At 35.8% G+C, this 23,132-nt stretch overlaps 1 protein-coding gene across 7 annotated transcripts in view; it reads left to right on the top strand.

Moving 5' to 3' along the window:
• LARP1B (La ribonucleoprotein 1B) overlaps window positions 1-23,132 on the top strand; it is a 168,026-nt gene that overhangs the window by 111,100 nt on the left and 33,794 nt on the right. For all 7 annotated transcript variants that reach the window (XM_058292298.2, XM_058292104.2, XM_058292058.2 and 4 more), the window contains exons 12-14: window positions 706-829; window positions 19,863-20,074; window positions 20,512-20,618. In XM_058292298.2, coding sequence (XP_058148281.1) covers window positions 706-829; window positions 19,863-20,074; window positions 20,512-20,618 — 443 coding nt within the window. The remainder of the gene's footprint in view (window positions 1-705; window positions 830-19,862; window positions 20,075-20,511; window positions 20,619-23,132) is intronic.

Raw genomic sequence — 23,132 nt, 5'->3', positions numbered from 1 at the left:
CCCACGCACAAGGGGTGCGCCCGTGAGGAGAGCCGCCCAGCGTGATAAGAAAGAGCAGCCTGCCCAAGAATGGCGCCGCCCACACTTCCCGTGCCGCTGAAGACAACAGAAGCGGATAAAGAAACAAGACACAGCAAACAGACACCAAGAACAGACAACCAGGGGATGGGGGGGAATTAAATAAATAAATAAATCTTTAAAAAAAAAAGAAAAAAAAAAAAAAGAAAAAAAAAATTCTTATCCCTCAAGAACTGCTTTTGTCCCATCTCTTCTGAGATGCTAATGACCTGAATTTCTTATACCAAATATTACCATTTTTCATATACTGTGTAGTATTATTTTTATAGGTATATTTCTTCTTTCCTTCTAACTTGTAAATTCCTTAAGAGAAGGGAACATGTATTAGACTAATTTGTAACCTAGCAGTCTTGTGTATAAATGTTCAACAAATAATGATTAGTAGGTATGCTTTTATAATGTATTTGCATTCTAAAATATTCATAATATTTTAGGGTTCTCTCTGCCTCTTTTAGACTCTGCATATTGTTATTAAGTATAATGTTAGATTCTTTATTAGAACATCTTTTTTAATCTGCATTTAATACCTATTTTAAAATTTCTTTTTTTTGAGGTTGGTATCAAATTATTGTATGTTGGTTACTTTGTTAGCCAGTTTAGTAATTAGATTCCTCCATTCTACTTCAGCAAGAAGTTGAGAACTTTAAGAAGCTAAATCTCATTAGTAAAGAGCAATTTGAAAACCTAACACCTGAACTTCCTTTTGAGCCAAACCAAGAAGTTCCTGTAGCACCTTCACAGTCCCAGCAAGGTATGTTAATCTGCTTTTGAGTATGTAAGTGTGTTTTGTGTAAGTGAATAGCATTAAAGCAGTACTCAATTAACTGTTTATAAAGTTTATTCCTTTTTCATTATTTAGGGAAAACTTTTAGGTGTCTGGTAAGATACTGGAATTTTAAAGCTCAACTTTTATCCTTTGATGAGCTTCAGAATATTTTAAAGACTTATAAATACACATCATGAATTTGGTGAGATAGCATTGCAGTAAATAGACAAAATTTGAATCTTATCTTATTCTTGGTGAATAGGCATGTAGTTACAAAGGTGACCTAGGAATCATCTATTATTTCAATACCAGATCATACTTAAAACCAGACATTTATTTAAAAGTAGGCAAATTTTTTGTTATATACTTTTTTATTTTTTTTTAAAGATACTTAGATTGCATAAATGTTACATAAAAAAAAATACAGGGAATTCTCATATGCCCTGCTCCCTAGCCCTTCCACATTTTCCCATATTAACAATACCCTTCATTAGTGTGGTAGATTTGTTAAAACTGATGAACACACTTTGAAGCATTGCAACTAAGCATAGATTATAGTTTACACTCTCTCCCACACATTTTTGTAAATTATGACAAGATTATATAATAGCCTATATCTGTCACTGAAACAATGCACTTACATGCTGAGTTCGGCTTAGAGAGAGGCCACATTTGAGCAACAAGGAGGCTTTCAGGAGGTAACACTTAGGCACCCTATAATACTAGGCTAAGTTTCAATTTCAATAGTGAAGGTTCGTAAGTACAGCCATCACTATCATAAGTACAGCCATCAATGGATGGTCCATCCTCCTTCGCTAGTCACTGCCCCTTTGCTGTCCATTGGAGAATGTGACAGAGCTCCCTAGGATGGGAATTCGATATTCTTTTGGTAATTGTGTGAATCTCCAACTGTGACAATGCTCCATGAACACTTGAACACATTCATACACCTTATAGGTGTGCCCCCAGGTGAACCTCTCCCATGCATCTCTCATCTCTCACACCCTGAACCAGTGATCCTCCCCTGCCACAGCTGTAACCCTTCTGTGATTCAAAACTTCTTCAAAATTGAAGCCAACAAAATAACCAAGTACAATTCATAGGAAAATGATGTAATAATGATAGTTTTAAAAACAATGAATAAAATATTAAAAAATTTTTTAAAGTTTGAAATAATTAAAAATATTTTTAAATTTTTATCTTTCATCACTGTAAGGTCTGTTGTCTTATATATACAGTAATATTTTTGTCCATTTATTCCCCCAGTGTTGTATTTTCTTTTCATTTTGTCTTCAAAAAAGCTTTAGGTTACAGAAAAGTCATATACAGAATATAGGTGATTCCCATATACCCAACATCCCTCTTTTTCCCTTTCCCCTATTACTAATATTTTACATATGGATGGTACATTTGTTACAATTAATGTGAATGTTGAAACATTGCTGCTAGCTATGGTCAATGACTTACATTATGGGTTACATTTTGGACTGTATACTTTTATAGATTTTGGTAAAGTTTAACATTATCTGTATCCATCATTGCAAGATCATGTAGAACATTTCCATTGCCCCAAAAACGTCCCATGTTCCATCTATTCTATTCCTCCATCCCCCTCCCCTAGGGACCCGGTAGCTACCAAGATCAACTCATTGAAGGACAAGATTTCTTTGTTATTTGCAACAACGTTGAGGGCTTGACATACTGGCCTGTCCTCACCTGTTAGACACTGCCTGTGCTCTCTAAAGACTCTTGCCCCTCTATTTGAGATTATCGCAGGACTCCCCAGGATGGGAGTCCATCACCTTCCCACTCATTATTGAGTTTCCACCCAGTGATACAACACACTTTGATAAGATAAACACTACACACTCTCTAAAAGCCTGCCCAGGTGCACCCTGTCCTGCATGCCCTCCACAACCAACACCTTAAACCAGTAACCCTGCCCATAGTTTACCTGCTCCCTCCCCAACCCTTCCCTCAGTTCCATGGACAGTCCAACCGACCCTCCCCACCCTACCTCCTCACAGACCAGCACTGCCCTGCCCAATAGCATAACCACACCAATGTTATGCCCATCTACTGCACAACTACACCCTTCCACCTTATCACTGATTTTTAGAAGTAGGCAGAATTGATTATCTTTTACATGTCTGGTATGATTTTGAGATTGCTGGAAATGTTACTCTTCTCAAGATAAAACTTCTCACTGACTTCCCAATTCCTTAAAATAACCTCTACACTCATTCTTTTGTTGTAAGGCTTTAGCTTTGTGTGAAAGTGTAAATACACTTGGGAGATTAATAAATTGGATCTGACATTTTCAGGCAAATGTGACTGATTTTGTTATAGTCTTTCCTGAAGGCAGATTTTTTAAAAACCCACAGATTTTATTTTGGAAAATTTCAAACATATACAAAAATAGAACTGTATAATGAAACACTGTGTACCTATTACCTATCTTTGACAACCATCTTACAGCCTATTTTGATTCATTTAAGCGCCACTCAGCCCATCTACTTTCCATTGAATTATTTTGAAGCGAACTGCCAATCAGTATTTCATCAGCAGTAATTCCTTAATAACAAATATCAAGTCAGTAATTTCCTTATTCATCGCTTTTTATTTTATTTTTTAGTTTCTTCAATTCTGGATCCAAATGGGTCAAACATTGAAATAGGTTGATATGTCACTTAGTCTATAGGTGTGTGCTATTAAAGAAAAACAAGCAAAAATCTTGTAATTTATTTGCTTAGGAAACTGGGTTGTTTGTCCTATAGAGTTTCTCACATTTTGCATTTTGCGGATTGCATCTCCTTGGTTTCATTTAACCTGTTGTTTAGCCCTACATTTCTATATGAATTTTCTACAATATAAAGACTTAATCAGATTGAGCCTCAGATTTTTGCAAGAATATGTCATATATAGTATTGAATACTTCTACAAAGATGCACATGCTTGGATGTCTGTGTTTTTGTGTATTCGCAATCAGTGATGATCATTACTTGGAGATTTTATTTTACTAGGGGTTGCAGAATGGTGATGACTATATTTTTACCGTTTATAGCTAGAATATTTCCATAGAGAAACCTTCTTTAATTGGCAATTTGGTTATCCAGAGATGGAATTCTAATAAGAAAGGAGGAATAAGTGCCTCTTTCCTTCTATTTACTGGTTTTCAAAGTAATGAGCTGGTTCCCTAGCATCCCAGATTGGTTACTAATGAAGTTTTTTTTTTTCTTTTTAAATTATCATTATGAACTCAAACATATTAGATAGAATAGTTTCACTCTATTGTTGTTATTATTCTTAGTGATATTGAGCCAATTATTAGTGTATTGATATTTAGCTCCAAATCTACCTTTCATTGCTTTGTTCCATGATAATGGAGCTGGACTTAGTAGCAACTCAAGTATTAACAAAGCTTAACATTGTTTGTGCCTGCTGGCAAATAAGAAAATATAAAGAGTTGATCACTGTTTCTAAACTTTTCAGTTGAAAGAGCTAGAAAAAATTTTTTGAAGTAAAAGTACCTTATGAGTTGAGGTTGATATTTTTTATTCAAATTTAGGATTATGGTTTTAATTTTACTTCTTTGATTTTATCACATTTTACTTACATGAATAAAAACCTTTGTTACCACATTAGTAGAATTGTTTACTTGCTTATCCTATGCTATAATAGTTTTAGAATAGCAATATTATTACTATGAATACTGTAAGGTTACTTTCTTTTAAATATCTCTGTGCCTTCAGGTTATCCCATTGGGATGGTCAGTCAAATTACTAGGCTTTTTGTAAAATTTAAGAACATTAAAATTGAGAGTTTCTGCTTTTCAGTACATCATACAGTGAGTAGAAGTCACAAATAATGAGATGAATTTTGCATTGCATGAAATTAACAAAGAATTAGTATATAGAATTCCACAACATTAAAAATTGATATGAAAAAGACAAATATCAGTAGGAAAATTGGTAAACAAAATATTAACAGGAAGAAAAACCAAATGACTGATAAATACGAAGAGATACTATCCTAATTCCTTGGCTGAGATTTGCCAACTAAAACCCCAATGACATACCATGTTACAAACTGACAGTTTCACTTCAAGAAAGAATCTTGCAAATGTTTACCAGGTGATAGATGCAAGAACATTTATAGCAGCATTGCTCATAATTGGGAAAAAGCACATGAAAACTTTTTTTAAAAAGCCCTTTTATAGTAGAATACAAAGAAAGAATAAATAACAGTGAAAACGAAAGGGGTGAAACTACCTGTGACAAAATAAATCTCAAAAATATTGAATGAAATAAAGTTGTAAAAGCAGTTATGTTATGCTATAATATAAAGTATAAAGTGAACAGATACATGTAAAGCTAATAGAAACCATTAAGAGGGACAAGAGGAATTATTAATACCAAAATTCAATGTAGTGACTTATTCCTGAGAAAAAGAATTCCGTCTGGAAGGTCTACACATGGATTTACTAGCCTCTAAAATTGGTTTAGGGTTTTTATTTTATGTATATATAAGTTCATTAATCTTTGTGCTATAGTATCCAGTTTTTAAAAATATTAACAGAAAAAATAAAAACAGAGATAAAGCAAAATTAAGATAGAAATCAATTCTATGTGACAAGAAATGTCGAATAGATTAACTTTCAGTGTAGAAGACATTTCCAGATTGGATATTATTGGGGGACATAGTTCAACCTATTACAGTCTGTTTTCTGCCCCTTGTGCCCTTAAATTAGGTACCCCAATTTAGACATGTTCTTGATCCACATTCCTGTGGGAATATCCATATTTCTACCAATACTCTCTTCAAGGTACTCTAAACTTTTTCTGTCATATACCTCAAAACTCTTCCAACCTCTATCCATTACTTCATTCCAAAGCTACTTCCACATTTTTAGGTATTTGTTATATTAATAGCAGCATCTCCACTTCTGGTATTACTTTCCTAGTGATGTTGTAACAAAGTACCACAAATTGAGTGGCTTAAAACAACAAATTTATTCTCTCACTGTTCTGGAGGCCAGAAATCTGAAATGTCAATGTCAGCAATGCATTGTTCTCTCTGAAGCCTTTAGGGGAGAAGCTATTCCGTACTTTTCTCTTGGCATTTGGTGATGGCTGGCAGTCCTTATTGTCCCATGTCTGCATAACTCCAGTCTCTCCCTCCCCCTATACATGGCCTTTTCCTTGGTATGTCTTTCTCTGTGTCTCTTTTCTTATAAAGATACCAGTCATATTGGAATAAGGACCCTGCTCCATTACAACCTCATTGGAACTTAACTAATTATATCTGCAACACTCCTATTTTCAAATAAGGTCACAGTCTGAGGTTTTGGATGTTAGGACATCAACCTATCTTTTGAGAGGGTACAATACAGCTTATAACAGCCACTATCATTTTCCTGTTGGTTAATTACAAAACGTTCCTAACGTGTCTCCCTCTTTTTACCCTGGACTGCCCTACAAAGATTCTTTTTTTTGTTTTTTTAAAATTAATAAATAACATTCAGTTAATTTTACACAATTTTGTGTACAGTTTGGGAATTTTAGAAATGCATACAGTCATGTATATACCACCTAATCAAGTTACAGAGCAATTCTATCACCCTCCCAAAATTCTCCCATGTCTTTTTTATTGTCAAACCCATGCACATCTTTTGACGATCTGTTTTCTGTCTTTATAGTTTTGCCTTTTCTAGAATGTCATACAAGGAATCATAGAATGTAGCCTTCTAAATATGGCTTCTTAATTTAGCATAATGCATTTGAGATTCATCTCTGTTTTTGTGTGCTGTTTTTTCTTTTTATTGGTAAATAGTATTGCATTGCATGGATGTAGAATAGTTTGTTTATCCATTCATTACTTGAAGAACATATGGATTATTTCCAGTTTTTGGTGGTTATGAATAAAACTTTAAATATTTGCTTAGAGGTTTTTACATGACTATAAGTTTCATTTCACTTGAGTAAATATTTAAGACATTCATTGCTACTAACCAAGGTCTGTAGTTTACATTATGGTTTACACTTTTGACTGTACAATTTTATAGAATCTGGCAATGTATAATGGCCTGTATCTATCATAGCAATATCATGCAGAACAATTGCAATGTCCTAAAAATGCCCTAAGTTCCACCTATTCTTTCCTCCCCTTCCCCATAACACCTCTGGTAGCCACTATCTTTCTATCAGTGTTACAAGTTCTCCCATTACTACAATAATAATAAATCTACTCTGGCCTATGATTGTAATCCCCCCTTATGTTTGTTATTTCTCAATGTTGAGGGTTTAGGGATGGTGGTGCCCTCTCTGCTTCAGATTGTGAGGAGGCTTAGATCTTATGGGGCAGATAGGAGGACATGTTTTGGGTGTTGCCCATCATCATTTTGTTAGTTGTCCTGAGCGAATCCAATGAACTGGAGGGTAGATGTTGGGTGCCATTCTGCTGAAATTTATGGCTCAACTGGTATGTGAACAGACTGAAGATTTAAGTCTTATAGTGCTAATTGTAGGTTTAAACAAAAGGGATAGAAGAATTATGTATAGAGAAATTATAAATCTCCCAACTCAGCTCACACTCACAGTCCAGCACCATCAACCCCACTCACACTCCTGCACCCACATCTCCCCCATTCACTGCCAAACCACCACCCTCCACCTTATCATAGATTCTTCTCAAATTGAGCATCAACTTACCATTCTCTATTTCCTTTCTGCCTCCTGGTATCCTATTTTGCAGACTCTACCTCTGTGAGTCTGCTCAGTATTTTTAGTTCGTATCAGTGAGATCATGCAGTATTTGTCCTTTAGTGATTAAAATTTTTGCCTTTCTTACAGGTGTGCAGTGGTACGTCATTGTGATTTTGATTTACATTTTCCTAATGACTGATGATGTTGAGTATCTTTTCATGTACTTATTTGCCATCACTATGTGTTTGGTGAAGTGTCTGCTCACATCTTTGCCATTTCTTTTTTGGATTGTTTTCTTCTTACTGAGTGTTTTTTTTTTTAAAGATTTATTTATCCTACTCCCCACCACCATCAATTGTTACCTTGTCTGTCTGCTTGTCGTTTCTCTCACTGTATCTGCTCGTCTTCTCCAGGAGGTACCAGGAACTGAACCTGGAACGTGGGTACCCAACAGCCTGAGCCACATCTATTCCCCACAGGCTGCACCGTCTGCTGGCTTGCAGCATCTAGCTTATTTGGGTGGGTGTGGCATCTCTCTTGTTGTAGCTGGTTGCAACTTCTGCTCATCTTTTTTAGGAGGCCCCGGGTCCTGAACCCAGGATCTCCCCTGTGGTAGGCAGGTGCCCAACTGGTTGAGCCACATCCACTTCCCTTACTATTGAGTTTTGAGAGTTCTTTTTTCCTGGATGTAAATCCTTTATTAGGTAAGTAATTTAAACACATTTTCTCTCAATCTGTGGCTTATCTTTTCCTATTCTTAAGAGTGGTTTTTGAAGTGCAGAAGTTCTTAATTTTAATGAAATGCTGCATGCCAGGTTTTTCTTTTATGGATTGTGCTTTTGGTGTTTATCCAAGAAATATTTGCCTAACACACAATAACAGAGATATTTTTCCTGTTTTCTATTAGAAGCATTATAATTTTATAGTTTTAATTTTTTACAAAATTCAGGTCTCTAATCAACTTTGAGTTATTTTTTTGTTATATGATATCAATATGGATATGATTGTGGTGATTCCAATATCATTTGTTGAAAAATCTATTCTTTTTCCATTGAATTGCCTTTTTATCTTTGTTTTAAAAAATTAAACAAATATGTATGGATCTATCTTTGGACTCTCTATTTTGTTCAGCTGATCTCTATGTTTACCTTTTATCACTATCACACTCTCTTGATAACAGATAATTGTTTTGGCTATTATAGTCCATATAAATTTTTTATATAAATTATAGAAATAGCTTATTGATTTCTACCAAAAGTCCCTCTAGTGTTTTTATTAGAATTGTGATAATGTACAGATGAGTTTGGGGAAAATTAACATATTAATCTTCCATGCTATACTTCTCCATTTATGTACTTTTTGTTCTTTCATAAGTATTTTGTAGTTATTGCGTATATTTTGTTAGATGTACACCTAAGTAGCTTATGGTTTTGGTGCTATAGTAAATGGTACTTATTTTAGTTTCTCAGGCTGCTCTAGCAAATATCATGAAATGGGTTGGCTTAAACAATTTGAATGTATTAGCTTACATTTAGAGTCCAGGAAAAGGTCCAAATGAGGGCATTATCAAGATGATGCTTTCTTCCTGAAAACCAGTGTGGTGGTCTCAACTATATGTATCCAAGAAAATCATGTTTTAAATAGGTGGGTATAAACCTACTGTCAGTAAAACCTTTTGATAATGTTACTTCAGTTAAGGTGTGGCCTGGGGTGGGTCTTAATCCTTTTTCTGGAGTCCTTTATAAGAGAATGAAATTCAGACAATGAGAGAAAGCCATGGAAGGAAGAAGCAGAAGTCATTGGCACCCGTAAGAGACAAAGTCATGGAAGCAAGAAACTGAAAACAGTGAAACCCAGAAGAGAAGGGAGAGACCAGAAGAAGACACCATGTACCTTGCCATGTAACAGAGGAGTCCAGGATCGCTGGCAGCTGGTCTTTGGGAAAAGTGATAGATATGAGTAGAGGAAGGAAGAACTGTGAGGTACTTGATGAAAAATGCCTAGATTGCTTTGAAGAGACTCTTGATAGAAATATGAATGCTAAAGGTACTTCTGATGAGGTCTTAGAAATGATGAATGTGCCATTGCAAACTGAGATAAAGGGGACCCTTGTTTTAAAGTATCAGAGAACATGGAAAATTGTGTCCTGATGTTGGATGAAGGCAGAATTTGAAAATGATGAATTTGGGTATTTTGCTGAGATTTCCAAAATAAATGTGGGAAGTGCTGCCCTGTTTCTCCTTGCAGCTTTTAGTGAAATGTGAAAGGAAAGGGTTAAGCTGAGAACTGAACACAGGCACAAAGAAATCAGAAATTAATGGTCTGGAAAATTCTGAACTACTTGGAAGTGAGTCCCCTGAGAACAGTGCTCCATGTGAAGGTTTAACAGAAGAGAGAACATGTCAACCATTTCAGTGCAAGTCAGAATCGAAATACAGTTATCCAGAAAGGATTTGTGGAAGGTTCTTTTATCTGATGGTTTGGATCCCTATATACTACATGCAAGACCAACAAATATTTTGTGGGATCTGTGAAAACTTAAAGGGACAGAAAAGGGACATAATAAAGGAAAAATCACTTGGAGGGCAGAACCATGGAAGCTGAGGTCTGGATTGAAGACATCTTCTTGGGTCAAGAGAGTGTTACCACCTCTCTTTACTCAGATATCTGGAGTTTTTAGGAGAGTCTGGTTGCTACCCCTACGCTTGATGAGAATAGAACCACTAGTCTGTCTACCACATTAATACTTGATGAGGGTAGAGCCTCAAGTCCTGTCGCCACCCTGCTGGTGACAAGGGTGGAGCCAAGAGTCTGGCTGTCACCACAGCGCATGAAGATGTTGGCGCCTTTGCCCCAGCATTCAGGGACCAACATAATGTCCTCCAGGTTCATCCATGTGATCGTATGCTGTATGACTCCATTTCTTTTTTTATTTTTTATTTTTTAAAGATTTATTTATTTCTCTCCCCTCCCCCCCCCCACCCAGGTTGTCTGTTCTCTGTGTCTCTTTGCTGCATCTTCTTCTTGTCCACTTCTGTTGTCAGCAGCACAACAGAAACACAAAAGAAACCTGTGTTTCTTTTTGTTGCGTCATCTTGCTGTGTCATCTCTCCGTGTGGGCGGCGCCATTCCTGGGCAGGCTGCACTTTTTTTCCCGCTGGGCGGCTCTCCTTACGGGGCGCACTCCTTGCGTGTGGGACTCCCCTATGCGGGGAACAACCCTGTGTGGCATGGCACTCCTTGCGTGCATCAGCACTGCGCATGGGCCAGCCCCACACGGGTCAAGGAGGCCCGATGTTTGGACCGTGGACCTCCCATGTGATAGACGGACGCCCTAACCACTGGGCCAAGTCTGCTTCCCTTCATTTCTTATTAAGCTACATAATATTCCATTGTGTGAATACACCACAGTTTGTTTATCCATTCATGGCTTGATGGACACCTGGTTTGTTTTCAGCTTTTGGCAATCATGAGTAATGCCGCAATAACAGTGTGCAGATGTCTGTTCGTGTCACTGCTTTTGGTCCTGGGTATATATCTAGTACTGATATTGCAGGGTCATGTGGCAGATCTTTATTCAACTTTTTTGGGAACTGCTAAACAGTCCTCCACAAGGCTATACCATTCTACATTCCCACCAACAGTGAATATGTGTTCCTATCACTCCATTTCCTCTTCAATGCTTATAGTTCTCTGTATTTTTAATAATGGCCGTTCTGATAGGTGTAAAATGATAATTTATTGTAGTTTTTATTTGAATTTCCCTAATCATTAGTGATGTTGAACCTTTTTTCATGTGCTTTTTGCCATTTGTATTCTTTCTTTGGACAAATGTCTATTTAAGACTTTTGCCCATTTTTAAAATCAGGTCGTTTGTCTTTTTATTGTTTCTATTTATATATTATGGACATTAAACCCTTATCAGGCATGTTGTTTCCAAATATTTTCTCCCATTAAGTAGGCTGTCTTTTCAGCCTTTTGACAAAGTCCTTTGAGATACAAAAGTGTTTAATTCTGAGGCGGTCCCATTTATCTATTTTTTCTTTTGTTGCTTGTGCTTTGGGTGTAAGGTCCAAGAAATCACCACCTACCACAAGATCTTGAAATTGGTTCCCTATATTATCTTCTAGTAGTTCTTTGGTCCTGGCTTTTATATTTAGGTCTTTGATCCATTTTGAGCTGATCCTTGCTTTAGGGAGTGATATAGGTGTCCTCTTTCTTTGGTTATAGATATCCAGTTCTCCCAGCACCATTTACTGAAGAGACTTGTTTTTGTTAAGGTGGACTTGGTAGGTTTGCCAAAAACCAGTTGGCCATAGAGGTAAGGGTTTATTTCTGGACTATCAATTTTATTTTACTGATCAATATATCTGTCTTTATGCCAACACCTTGCTGTCTTGACCACTGTAGCTTTTTAATGTTTCAGGGCCAGGCAGTGAAAGTCCTCTTACATTGCTCTTCTTTTCTTAGGACGCTTTTGGCTATTCGGTCAACTTTCCCTTCCAAATAAATTTGGTAGTTGCTTCTTCTGTGTCTGTAAAGTAGACTGTTAGAACATTTTGATTAGTATTGCATTGAATCTATAAATCTTTTGGATAGGATTGACAGTTCACAATATTCATCTTCCAGTCCATGAACTTAGAGTGCCTTTGCTTTTGTTTAAGTCTTCTTTGATGTCTTTTATCATTGTTTTGTGGTTTTCTGAATATAGGTCTAGTACATCTTTTGTTAAATTGATTTTTGTTTCTCTCCATTATGATATGAGAAAGTGCTTTATATTAACATAATTCCAATCTTTTTATATTTATTGGGACATGCCTTGTGATCCAACATGTGGTCGGTCTCTCCTGGAGAAAGATCATGATCACTTGAGAAGAATGTGTAACCCACTTATTTGAGATGTAGCATTCTGTATTTGTCTGTTAGGTCTAGCTCATTTTTCAGATCATTCACATTCTCTGTTTCATTGTTGATCTTAGTCTAGTTGTTCTATCTAGTGAGGTGAATGTATGTTGAACTCTCCAACTATTATTGTAGAAATATCTATTTCTGCCCTCAGTTTTTTGTTTTTTGTTTTTTTAGAAGGTACTGGGAATTGAACCTGGGCCCTTGTACATGGGAAGCAGGTGCTCAGACCACTGAGCTACACCTGTTCCCATTCCCTTCAGTTTTACCAGCGTCGGTTTCATGTATTTTGGTGCACTCTAGTTTGGTGCATAGACATTTACTACTGTTATTTCTTTCTGGTAGATTTCCCGTTTATTACTATATAGTGGCCTTTTGCATCTCCTATAACTTCTGCATTTTAAGTCTGTTTTGTCCAATGTTAGTATAGATATTCCTGCCCTTATATGGTTACTGTTTGCTTGGAGTATTTTTTTCCAACCTTTCACTTTCAGCCAATTCGTATCCCTGGGTTAAAGGTGAGTCTTTTGTAGGCAGCATATGGATGGCTCATGTTTTTTTATCCAATCTATCAGTGTATATCTTTTGATGGGGTGTTTAATCCACTCACACTCAATATTACTGAAAATGCATTATTTACTTCCACTGTTTTATTCTTTGGCATTCATATGTTATATCTGTTTTTTGTTTGTTTGTTTTTTACTCTTTTGGTTATCCTTTCTTCTAGTCTTGCCTTCTATACTCTCCTCCATGCCTTTGTCTCCTGTCTTTTTCTTTCAGACTTTAAGGCTCCCTTTAATTCTCCCTGGAAAGTCAAATTCTTCTTGGCAGACTCTCTTAGTTTTTATTTATTTGTGAATATTTTAAACTCACCTTCATATTTGAAGGACAAAAGAATTCTCAGTTGGCAATTTTCATTTTTCAGTATCCTAGTTGTGTCATACCACTGTCTCCTCACTTCCATGCTTTCTTATGAGAAATCTGCCCGAAGTCTTACTCAGTGTCCCTTGTATGTTATCATTTGCCTTTCCCTTTGTTGCTTTCAGAATTTTCTCTTTATCTTTGACATTTGGCATTCTGAGTAGGCTTTTTTCTTGAAGTAGTTCTTTTCAGATTTGTTCTGATTGGGTTATGGTGTTCTGATTGGGCATGTAAAATGATGTCTTTCATGAGAGTTGGGAAATTTTCAGCCATTATTTCTTCAAATACTCTTTCTATCCCCCTTCCCCTCTCTTCTCCTTCTGGAACTCCTGTAACAGGTATATTGTGCTTCGTGTCTTTGAACACCTGCTCAGTTTTTTTCTATTCTTTTCTCTCTCCGTTGTTCTGCCTCATCAATTTCAGTTGTTCTGTCTTCTGCAGTTTGTTTGGGTTCTTTTTAATGTGTTTATGCTTTCCTCCACCCTGAAAACATTAAATATAGTCATATAACTTTTTCTTAAAGTGTGCATCCTGTATTTGGATCCACTTCTGTCTGACTGCTCTGTCAGTGGTCAGCAACATATGACCAGTAGGCCAAAACTGACTTGCTGTGAGCCTTTCTGCTCATGGCCTTTTATTCCATTTTGTCTGACTGTTTTCATGCTAGAAAGGCAGGGTTAAGTAGTTTAATTAGAGACTTTATGACCTGAAAAGCCAAAAATATTTACTATTTGGCTTTTATATAAAAGCTTGTCCATCCAAGCTTTGGTTGCATTATTATTTATAAAAGCTAAAGTGCCAGTCCTCATGTGATATTTTCTAAAATTATCCTTTAGTGAACACCAAAAGCATAATGTTCAATTCTATTTTTATAAAGGTAATTACTGTCTAAAGGCACAGGACTCTGGGCAAAGTTCATATGTTCCAGATATGAAGCTGTGCAGTGATTTCACTTGGTAGAGATAAAATTTGTGAAATTTCAAGTAGTAGAATAGTTAGTGCACCCCTTAGCCCAGTGGTTCTTAAATTTTAGGAAGTATTAGAATCACCTGGAGAGCTTATTAAAACAAGTTAATGGACTCCATACCCACAGTTTCTGATTCACTAAGTTGAGGTGGCAACTGAAAATGTTCATTTCTAACAAGTTCTCAGGTGATGCTGTTACTCCTGGTCCTTGAACCACACTTTGAAAATTACTGTCTTAAATCATTCTTCTGAAATATTTGTGTTCTCAGATAAGCTTTTAGCAGAAACTCCTTGTCGGCAGTCACAGTTGTGGTGCCCTGAACAGCAGATGGCCTTTTTTTCCCCCAGCTTAACAGCTTATTGAGTTAAAATTTGCATACCATGAAATTCACTCTCCTTAAATGTACAGTTTTATGAGTTTTAATAATTTGTATAGTTGTGTACCAGTACCACAATCCAATTTTAGAACAGTCTGTCGTCCTAAAAAGTTCCCTGATGCCCACTTGCAGTCATTCCCATCTCCCACCTTCAGCTTTAGGCAATCACTGATCTGTTTTCTGTCTTTATGATTTTGTATTTCTAGAAATTTCATATAAATGGAATCTTGTGATATATAGTCATGTGTCTGGCTTTCACTTACTATAAAAAGCCAATCCATGTTGTTGGATTTTTCAGTCCTTTCCTCCTTTTTATTGCTTCATGGTATTCCGTAATATAATTATACCACCTTTTGTTTATCCATTCAGCACTTGATAGAGATTTGGATTGTTTCCAGTCTGGGCCATTTTGAATAATGCTATGATAAACTTTCATGTACAAGAGATGGTCTGTGATTTTGTAAAAAAAAATTTTACTATCTAAAAGATATATCATCCCAGGCTTGTGGTTGATAAAAATCAATGAACTTTAACATATTCTAGTTCCCTAATTATTTTTATTTCTAACAGTATTTTATAAGTACTGTAAATTTTTAATAATTACATTGTATTAGCTATTTTTTATAGTTTTATTTCAAGATATTGTAAATTGGTATATTGTATGCTATAATAATTTTGTAAAGTTTTTCTTTTGAGATAACCAAAGTTCTCTATTGATCTTAGTCTTCTCAAGATCTTTTTTATGGATAAAGTTCACACTGAAATAAACCTGGAATAAAATAAAAATAAAACTGAAGTAAAATACAACTTTTTAAGTGGAAGTCTTCAAATAAAAACTAAAGAGAATTGTTTAATAAATCACCATATACATGGGAAGTGGACTTGGCCCAGTGGTTAGAGCATCCGTCTACCACATGGGAGGTCCGCGGTTCAAACCCTAGGCCTCCTTGATCCGTGTGGAGCTGGCCCATGTGCAGTGCTGATGTGCGCAAGGAGTGCTGTGCCATGCAGGGGTGTCCCCTGTGTAGGGGAGCCCCATGCGCAATGAGTGTACCCCATAAGGAGAGCTGCCCAGCGTGAAAGAAAGTGCAGCCTGCCTAAGAATGGTGCCGCCCACATGGAGAGTTGACACAACAAGATGACCAACAAAAAGAAACACAGATTCCCGTGCCACTGACAACAACAGAAGTGGACAAAGAAGAAGACGCAGCTGACAACAACAGAAGCAGACAAAGAAGAAGACGCAGCAAATAGACACAGAGAACAGACAACTGGGGTGGGATGTGAGGGCTAAGGGGAGAGAAATAAATAAATAAATCTTAAAAAAAAAAAATTCACCATACACCCATCTCTTGTAGCATCAGCAGTTCATAGTTTTACATTCTTTTTTACCTGTACCTCATCTCCCCATCTCTATGGTATTTTGTATTGATTCTCAAATATTTTAACATTTCCTCTGTAAATAGTTCATTATATATTCCAAGCTGGTAAAGACTTACAAAAATATGTGTATGTGTAAACATCCACAATGCCATTATTTTACATAATAAAATTAACAACAATTTCTTAATGTCATCTATTCCCCAGTTTACATGGTAGTCTGTTCATAACGTTTTCAAATTAGTTTTTGAATTAGGACTAAAATGAGGTCCAGACATTGCATTTGATTGATAAGACCATCAAGTCTCTCTTAGTCTGTAATTATTCTTCTTTCCCTGTTTTTCTACTTGCCAGTCATCTGTTGAAGAAAATGTTTAATTTGCCTTAGCATTTCTTATGTTCTGGATTTACCTGATTGTAAACATGTCCCTTTATTCCCTGTGTTTCTTATGAGCTAGTTTGGATAAAAAGGATTGGTTATACTCAGGGTCTTTTTTTTTCCTTGAGGCAAGAATATTTCTCAGGTGGTGGTAAGTACTTCTTATTGTATCACATGATGTCTTTCAGTCTCACTTTTACTGGTTTTGATTGTTCATGGATTCAGATGTCAGCCTGACCCATTCATTATAAAATTTCCCTTCCCAACTTCTTACCAGATGGATTTAGAAGCCATTGATGAATCTCCCCATGAACCTTATTTCAATAGGGTTGCAAAATATTTTTTGTATTTCTTACCTAGTATTCTTTATGAAGATCTTTCATCAACTCTTTGGTTACCCTGAAATTTCTTTTTAGTTAATTTATCAATTTTCAGAATAATGAATTGATGCCCTAACAACCTCCAAATGTGATTGAGGTCTTTTGTTGTGTTTTGTTTTTAGTATTATAAAGTCATTAAGTCTTAATTATTTGATGTGTTTAATCCATTTCAGTCATTGCTTTTAGTGTTCATATTGCTTCAGTTTTGACTGGTGGAATCCTTAAGTTTGCTCCTGTGTCCTTATGCCCTAATGCTATATTCATTCAGTCATTCATTCATATTACTTCATTGATTTCCAGCTCAAGATTTCCTACACTCATTTCATACATTTTCTGTTCCACACTTCATTCCTTGGAGGAGACCTGATTAGTGGGAAATGGAATTTAGAGCCTACCTGCGTGCTAGGAGAGTTTATTGTTTCTTGGTTGTTATAACTCCTAGGTCTTTGAATATTTCTTTTGCACACCACAGAATTTAACATTTTTCAGTATAAGCCCATATTTTTATCCTTAAAATTCTGTTTATTTTTGGTATAAGGAAAAAAGCAGCATTAATACAATTCAAACATTTTTAGTATTCATTTGATGGAAATATACTTTCTCCTAGACTCTATGCTACGCACTGATAAATTAGATTGTAGACCTTTGCTCTCAAGGAAGCAATGGGATTTGATCTTGGCATTTAATGGTGTGTTATATAAGGTAATAATTAAATTCTAATTTAATAAGTAAATGAAGCAAATAGAGGAGGTGGCACAAAAAAGAATTAACTCTGTTGGCAGGAGTTATTTAAGAAATGCTTCACTTGCCCAGGGAAGGTAACATCTGTGCTGGGTATTAAAGTAAGGATATAAGTTCAACTGCTTATACAACAGATGAGACATAAGGGAAGTTTCATACAAAGGAAAAGCATATAAAAAGGTAGAAGTCATGAAACAAGAACAAGAGATAGTTTGGTTTTATTTGGAGCATCAAGATTGAATTGGGGAATGACAGTAGATGAGGCAAAGTCAGGGAAGTCTTATAGGCAATGATAACGAACCTAGACTTCTTCTAGGGGCAAAGGGGGACAACTAAACAATTTTAAGTAGAAATATGAAATGAAATTTGTTCTTCAGAATAATGATTCCAGCAACAGCAAGGAAAATGGATTAAGGGGGGAGATGGCAAGGCAAGGAGATTAATTAATAGAGTGGGTAAGTTCACTTTTTAAAAAACACTTTTTGTTTTTAAATAATTTCAAACTTAGAGGAGGATAGTTGAAAAATAATGCAAAACCCCCAAATAACTCTCCAATATATCCCCCACTCAGAAACCCAGATCCACCAACTTTTAACATTTTGCTGCATTTGCTATATCATTCTAAATCAACTGTCAACCCGCCTATCTTCCTTCCTCCCTCCCTCCCTCCCTTTCTTCCTTCTCTCCATCCTTCCTTTCCTCCCTTCCTTCCTATCTCACTGTCTAAACATTTGTGAGTAGGCTGTATGCTCCTTGAACACTTAATACTTCCAGGTACATTTCCTGAAAACAAAGATATTCACTTATGTAACCGCTGTAAGTACAGTTATCAAATTCAAACAATTTAACATTGATATAAAACTTACAGTCTATGTTTCAGGTTTTTCATATGTTCCAATAATGTCCTTGTGGACCTTTTCTCCTCCCTTGCTAGATCCCATCCAGGATTAATGTATTTTATTCAATTGTAATTTTATCTTTAGTTGCCTTTTTTTTTTTTCCCCAATTGTGGAAACATATGTACAACATAAACTTCCCCATCTCAACCACTCCCAAGCATACCATTCAGTGGCATTAATCACATTCACAATGTTGTGCTACCTTCACCACCATCCATTACCAGAACTTTCCCATCACCCCACTTAAGTTCACTTTTGACTTTACAGACTTGAATAGTGCTTGACATATAGTAGGCACTCAGTAATATTTCTTGAATGAATCAAAAGAAGTTAATAAGTCTGAAGACAAACCATATAGAAATAGAACCTGTTGTGTGTTTTGTTTGTTTTTTTGGTTTTTTTTTACTTGGTTTATTTGCTGGCTTATTTTAATATTTACCATAAGATTTTCATGAACAAATGAATAAATAAAACAACTTAATAGAAAAACAGTCAAAGGATATTAATGGCAAGCACATGTAAGAGGAAATCCTAATAATTGCTACGCATATGAAATTACAGTCAACTTCACTAGTAACTAAGGAAATACAATACCATTTAAATCACATGAGCTAAAAAAGTACTTAAAAGTCTGAACAAAAACACAGCCTGCACTTCGTGGTGATATAGTTGAAGCTCTTGAATGCTGCTGGTGGGAGTATAAGTTAGTGAAATCACTATTGAAGCAGTTTGGCATTCACTATTCAGTAAGTCAGAAGATGAATGTATCATTGACTCAGCACTTTCACTCAGATTTAAACCCTAGAGAAACACACATCTGCACAATGAGACATGTTTAACAAAGTTCAATGGAGCATTGTTGATTATGCAAAATTCTGGAAATGTTCATCTGCAGAATGGATAAATAAATTTTGATATGTTTATATAGCAGCATACTGTTCAGCGTTGAAAATGTACTGAAACTACGGAAATGGAATATGAATAGAAGTCACAAATTATTGACTGAAAAAAGAATGAATTTCTATAAAATTTAAAAATTATGCAAAATATTATTACATGTATGTAGTAATAGATTAAAAATGCCTATCTCTCTGAGGAGGGAAAGTGGTAAAAAAAAATGGTTATTATATAGGATACACAGTGGGCTTCAGCTTATCATTCCTTAAAAGAAACAGTAAAAAAATAACAAAATTAAAATTTAGTAAAGCTAGGTGAGGGTAAAAATGTGTTTGTTATTTTTTATTCTTTATTATATACTTAAAATATTTCTAACAAAAAATCTTTTGAGCTTAGAGAATTTCAGAATTATCTTTGTTCTCAAAGTAAAATAGCACCTCAGTAATAATTACAGCTTTTTATATTGCAGATTTGACTGATGAATTGGTTCAAAAATTATTTGAAGTTTCAGAAATACCTTCAGCAACAATGGCACGTTCATTGCCCACAGCAGTTCCAGAGTCTCCTAGAATTCATCCTTCAAAGACACCCAAAACACCTCGAACCCCCAGGTTACAAGATCCTAACAAAACACCAAGATTTTATCCTGTCATTAAAGAACCAAAAGCCATTGATGTAAAGGTACACAAAACAACCAGTAACACAAAGCCTTCATTTTAACATTTCAGAATGGGACTTTTCCAGTTTTATCACTTAAAAATATGTATATTTCAGATTGTAAAAATTAATTTAAAATGGTATTTTATCATAATGATGTTTTCTTGGGTAAAAAATAACTTCCTTACAAAGATTAGGTATTGTAATTTGAGAAGATCAGAGGGTGTAATGAAGAATCAAACTAAGTTGCATTTTCTTTAATCCTTGTATTACAAACCTAGTGGTTTGTTAGTTTTGTAACCTGTATGTAAGATGTTTAAGTTTGTGACTTCATATGATTTCACAATGTGTCATCCACAGTATGAAAATGTTTTAGTTGGTTTACAGTCAGAGGGTTTTAATTTACTTGTGAAGTTCACACTACTGAAAGTAATTGCAATGTTTAACTTCTTTTTTTTAAGAGTCCAAGAAAGAGAAAAACTCAGCATAGTACAAATCCCCCTGTAGAGTGTCATGTTGGTTGGGTAATGGATTCCAGAGATCATGGACCAAGAACATCCTCTGTCAGGTACCATATTTATCAAACATTGTTTTGTTCTTGATTTGCAGTTTGTTGAAAACAATTACTAATTACATACTTGGGAATATTTAAAATGAGTATGTTACCAAATTATAGAAAAATGAATAAAATGATGCCAAAGAAGGGGAAATAAGAGAAAAAATTTTATAAAAAGTACATTAAAGAAATACTTTAATAGATATTTTTCCCCCCATTTAAACTAGTTTCTGTAAGTGAGTACTTTTGGATTTAAAAACTGTTTAGGTTTATGAAAGCTATTATCTTTGGAAAGATCCATAATACCTTGTTCTTAGTGGCCTTTAGTAGATTTTTTTTTTTTTAAGATTTATTTATTTATTTAACTCCCCCCCCCCTCCCCTGGTTGTCTGTTCTTGGTGTCTATTTGCTGCGTCTTGTTTCTTTGTCCGCTTCTGTTGTCGTCAGCAGCACGGGAAGTGTGGGCGGCGCCATTCCTGGGCAGGCTGCTCTTTCTTTTCACGCTGGGCGGCTTTCCTCACGGGCGCACTCCTTGCGCGTGGGGCTCCCTCACGCGGGGGACACCCTTGCGTGGCAGGGCACTCCTTGCGCGCATCAGCACTGCGCATGGGCCAGCTCCACACGGGTCAAGGAGGCCCGGGGCTTGAACCGCGGACCTCCCATGTGGTAGACGGATGCCCTAACCACTGGGCCAAAGTCCGTTTCCCAGTAGATTCTTAATAGATATTTATTAAGCAAATGAATTTGCTAAGCAATCTGCTCAAAATAAAGAATATGGAAACAAAACATTATTATTTTGGCTCTTCTTTTTTGAGAAACAACCAATTTAGATTAGCTGATTATTTATGAACAATAAGTTTTTATCTTTTATCTTTAAAAAAAAAGACAACCTAAAAAGAGATGATTGAACAAACCTTTTACAGTCCAAGTTATGTGCAAAGCAATATATGTTTTGTCCTGTAAAGGGGATACAGAGGTGATTTACTGCTAATTGATTTGTATTCCTTATAAACCTATCTCATGTTTGTACTAGATATTTTCAGAATAATTATTTGATAGTTTTTCCATTTGAAAACTTGGCTTTGACAAAGAATATTTTTGACTGGTTACTAGAAGGGAAGGATTGTTCATTAAAAAAAAAAAAAAAAGATAGTTTAACATGATTAGAAATCTCCAAATCTGTCCAGTGATACACATTTGGTACTTTTATATTTTATTCTCATTAGGCATGTTCTGCACACCTATGGTAAATTAATAATTATTTTTGAGTTCTAAATGATGTTGAGAAATTGTTTCCCAGAGTTTTTGTTTGGTTGGTTGGTTGGTTTTAGGAGGTACCAGGGATTGAAACCGGGACCTTGTACATGGGAAGCAGGCGATCAACCACTTGACCTACATCTGCTCCCCCAGAGTATTTTTTTATGGAAGTAGTATATTTAGAGAGGAACAGATAAAGATGAAAAATTCCTTACTGTTGGGCCAATAAAAATCAAGTTATCTGATTAATTCATAGTTCAAACATGTAGGTAAGAAAATGGTTCATAAGAATCATATCTTTTCACATTATATCTTTTCTTGTTAATGATAAATCTGTATAGTGATTTTTTTCATATTAAACACCACTTTGTCATCCCCCAAAAGTAAAATGTTTCTGGAAGCGGGCTTGTGATAGGTACTTTTCTAGACACTGAGAATATAGCAGGAACAAGATAGATAACAATCCCTTCCTGTGGCAGTTTGATATTTATGAATTCCAAAAATAGATATTGGATTATGTTTGTAAACTGGTCTGCTCCTCTGGACATATTAGATTGTATTGATTCAGCCATGTCAGTAGGACATTACATCCCTGCCCCCTTGGTGGGCAGACACTGACACAGGAATAAATGCGCAGAGAAGCAGATACAGAGGAAGAGAGATCCTGTGGCCCTGGGAATATTGAAGACTGCTAGTCTACATCTACCTTGTGAAGAGAACAGAGCAGCTGAGCCCAGAATGAAATGAGCCCCAGGAAGAGAGACGAGCCTTATGCTAGCTTACAGCTGTGATAAGAAGTTGGAAACACAGAGCCTTAAGAAGGAAGAAGGAAGGCTGAGCTCTCGCAGACATCATCTGCCATCTTGCATCAGCATGTGGCAACAGACTGGGTGAGAAAGTACCTCTTATGGTACCTTAAGTTGGACTTTTTGGGGCCTTGTGACTGTAAGCTTCTACCCCAAATAAATACCCTTTTTAAAAGCCAACAGGTTTCTGGTATTTTGCATCAGCACCCCTTTGGCTGACTAATACACTAACTTTCTGGAGTTTTATTCACAGATGATGGACAGGTAATTAGAATAATGAGTGATGAGTTTAATGGCAGGAAGAATAGATTGCTGCAGAGGTTTATAGCAGTAAAACCTAAGTTAGTCAAGGGATTGAAGGAGGCCTTCCTAAAGAGAAGTACAGTTTTAGCTAAGACTTGGGACTAACCTTAGTTTTCTGATTTGAGGAACTGGTGGTGCCATTAATTGATAGAGTGAGCAC

The sequence above is a fragment of the Dasypus novemcinctus genome, chromosome 1, assembly GCF_030445035.2.
Source record: "Dasypus novemcinctus isolate mDasNov1 chromosome 1, mDasNov1.1.hap2, whole genome shotgun sequence".
In the NCBI taxonomy this organism is placed as follows: domain Eukaryota; kingdom Metazoa; phylum Chordata; class Mammalia; order Cingulata; family Dasypodidae; genus Dasypus; species Dasypus novemcinctus.
This window is presented reverse-complemented; position numbering and strand designations above follow the sequence as displayed.